Genomic DNA, 2091 nt, shown 5'->3' with positions numbered 1-2091 from the left:
TGTTAGCTACATGCATACTACCTTCCTGGCATTTGTTGTCAGTGAACAAAATAAAGACTCCAGGGAAGAGACCCCCTCCCCCAAACAAACAAACAAACAAAAAGAAACATCTTGGGAATACAAACACTTTGTTTGCAAAACTAAGCCCAAAGTCAACTAATTCCACTCAAGTGCTGATATCACAATGACCTAAACTGATTATACAAGTTTTAAAGTCATGAAGATACAACTGAAATACAACAGAAATACAAAACCTGATGAGGAGCCTGGTGTTAAGAACGGTATTTGATATGGCCAAGAGTTTGGTACATTTGTAAACATCACACTGATATATGCTGAAGGTGCTGTGTTGAGTTGGAGAGGTTGAAATTTGACCTGAAAGCTTTTCATGATTATGTTTTTTTTCTTATCTCTTCATCCCAGTCAAAATCTAATGCTTCATCATCTAGTTCTGGTAATGTAAAGATAGACCTTGTGGAAGTAATCCATTTTTCAGTAGATCCCTCTAACTGAAAAGTTTTTCTTTTACTGCCGAGCATTGTATCTGTGGTGGTAGGAGGAGGGTTTAGGTCTCTCTCAATCCAGTTTTTACTTTCAGGAGGAGGAGGGGTTTCTGATTTGGATTCAGAGGGAGAAGTGAAGGAGAAGTTCGCCAGTTTGGCTAATGTGCAAGCATGGACCTTGCTGCCTTTATCCTTCTTCTCTCTCTCACCAGTAAGGTGAGAATGTCCAGTCTGCTTCCCCTGTTCAGGCTGAATAACTCTCTTTTCAGGGGCACATTCCCTCTTCTCTCTTGACACATCTTTTTTTGGTGGCTGCCGTGACACCTCCTTTGTTGCATTCTGCAATGGACCTGAGCTTCTGTTTCCTGGGGTCGATCTCAACTTTTCTGGATCCTTCGCAGGCAGAGCTGTTTCTCTTCTTGCTCTAGCTTGGAACATTTTAGGACTACAAACTGTTATTTCAGTTGTGCCAAGAGACACATGACTGTGGTCTTCAGGGGAGTGGATCAATTTTGACTTTTGTTTGAAAGTAAATTTGGCCAGTTTGGCAACAGGGGGTCCTTGACTCTCAACACCTTCTATTTCAGGTTCTTCTTCTTGAGCTTGGGATTTCAGTCTCTTTCTTTTGGGAGTGTCCAGTGTGTTTTCTGGGCTGTGTACAGGACTGGAGTAAGGATGACATGGGCTTGACGGCTGTGAAGGCTCCCTCACAGGATTTTGGCAGAGTTCCTGGGCTCTCTCCTTGTGTAGCTTGTGCAGTATTTTAGAAACGTGGTAAGTCAGTACTGAGTCTGGCTCATCAGCAGGTACTGCTACTTCAGAAGCCATTGTTGGCTTTTTTGCCCTTTTACCCTCATTATGGAAAGTCTTGTCTGGCCTCAATGGAGCATCTGTCCCTCCTGGTGCTGGGAGCTGTCCCGTTTCTGATTTGCTCCTTTGGCTGGGCCCATTCTTTTCCTTACCCTGTTGGAGTAATTTACTGTTGGAGATTTTTGAAGCCATTTCTTTCTCAATTGTTCTGGGACTGGGAGACACATGAACAGTGTTGTGAGGTTCCATCTGATGAGATGCCATGGAGTCAAACCAGTCTAGACCATTATTCTTGCTATTTTGGGGCTGAGCTGAATGTTTTTTCCTTGTTGATCTATTAGGCCGCAGATGGGATGGGGGATCTACAAGTGGACTTCCCCCAGGACTGTCTACAGGAGAGGAGGTATGCATGTTAACATTTATTTCCTGCTGTGTGGAAGTTCTGAATTTCGATTCTTCTGCTGGATCATTTTTCAAGGATCCCGGAGGAGTCTCAGCCTCCACTGGCCATGGCTGGGATTGGTGCACATTCTGATTCTGTAACCTGTAGCAGAGATAAGAAAGGAAACCATGTTCTGAAGTCAAGGCTTTAACCTTTTCATTTCTTTGTAGTATGTGAGATGTTGTCTGAAGAGTTAAGTCTGACATAATTCGAAATTAATACCAGCTATAGTCTCTTAAGGGAGCTCTGGTAGCGTAGTGGCTAAGGCACTTGACTGCTAACCAGAAGGCTGGCGGTTCAAATCCACCAGCCACTCCTCGGAAGGAAGGTTGGGCA

At 43.9% G+C, this 2091-nt stretch overlaps 1 protein-coding gene across 1 annotated transcript in view; it reads right to left on the bottom strand.

Annotated features, from left to right (window-relative positions):
• Nucleotides 1-392: 392 nt before the first annotated feature.
• Nucleotides 393-2091, bottom strand: part of MCM9 (minichromosome maintenance 9 homologous recombination repair factor) — a 122313-nt gene continuing 120614 nt past the window's right edge. The window contains exon 12 of the mRNA XM_007954191.1: nucleotides 393-1857. Coding sequence (XP_007952382.1) covers nucleotides 393-1857 — 1465 coding nt within the window. The remainder of the gene's footprint in view (nucleotides 1858-2091) is intronic.

The sequence above is a fragment of the Orycteropus afer genome, unplaced genomic scaffold, assembly GCF_000298275.1.
Source record: "Orycteropus afer afer isolate SDZICR_OR568_19922 unplaced genomic scaffold, OryAfe1.0 scaffold00441, whole genome shotgun sequence".
NCBI lineage: Eukaryota > Metazoa > Chordata > Mammalia > Tubulidentata > Orycteropodidae > Orycteropus > Orycteropus afer.
The sequence above is the reverse complement of the archived record's forward strand: the minus strand, read 5'-3'. Positions and strand labels throughout refer to the sequence as shown.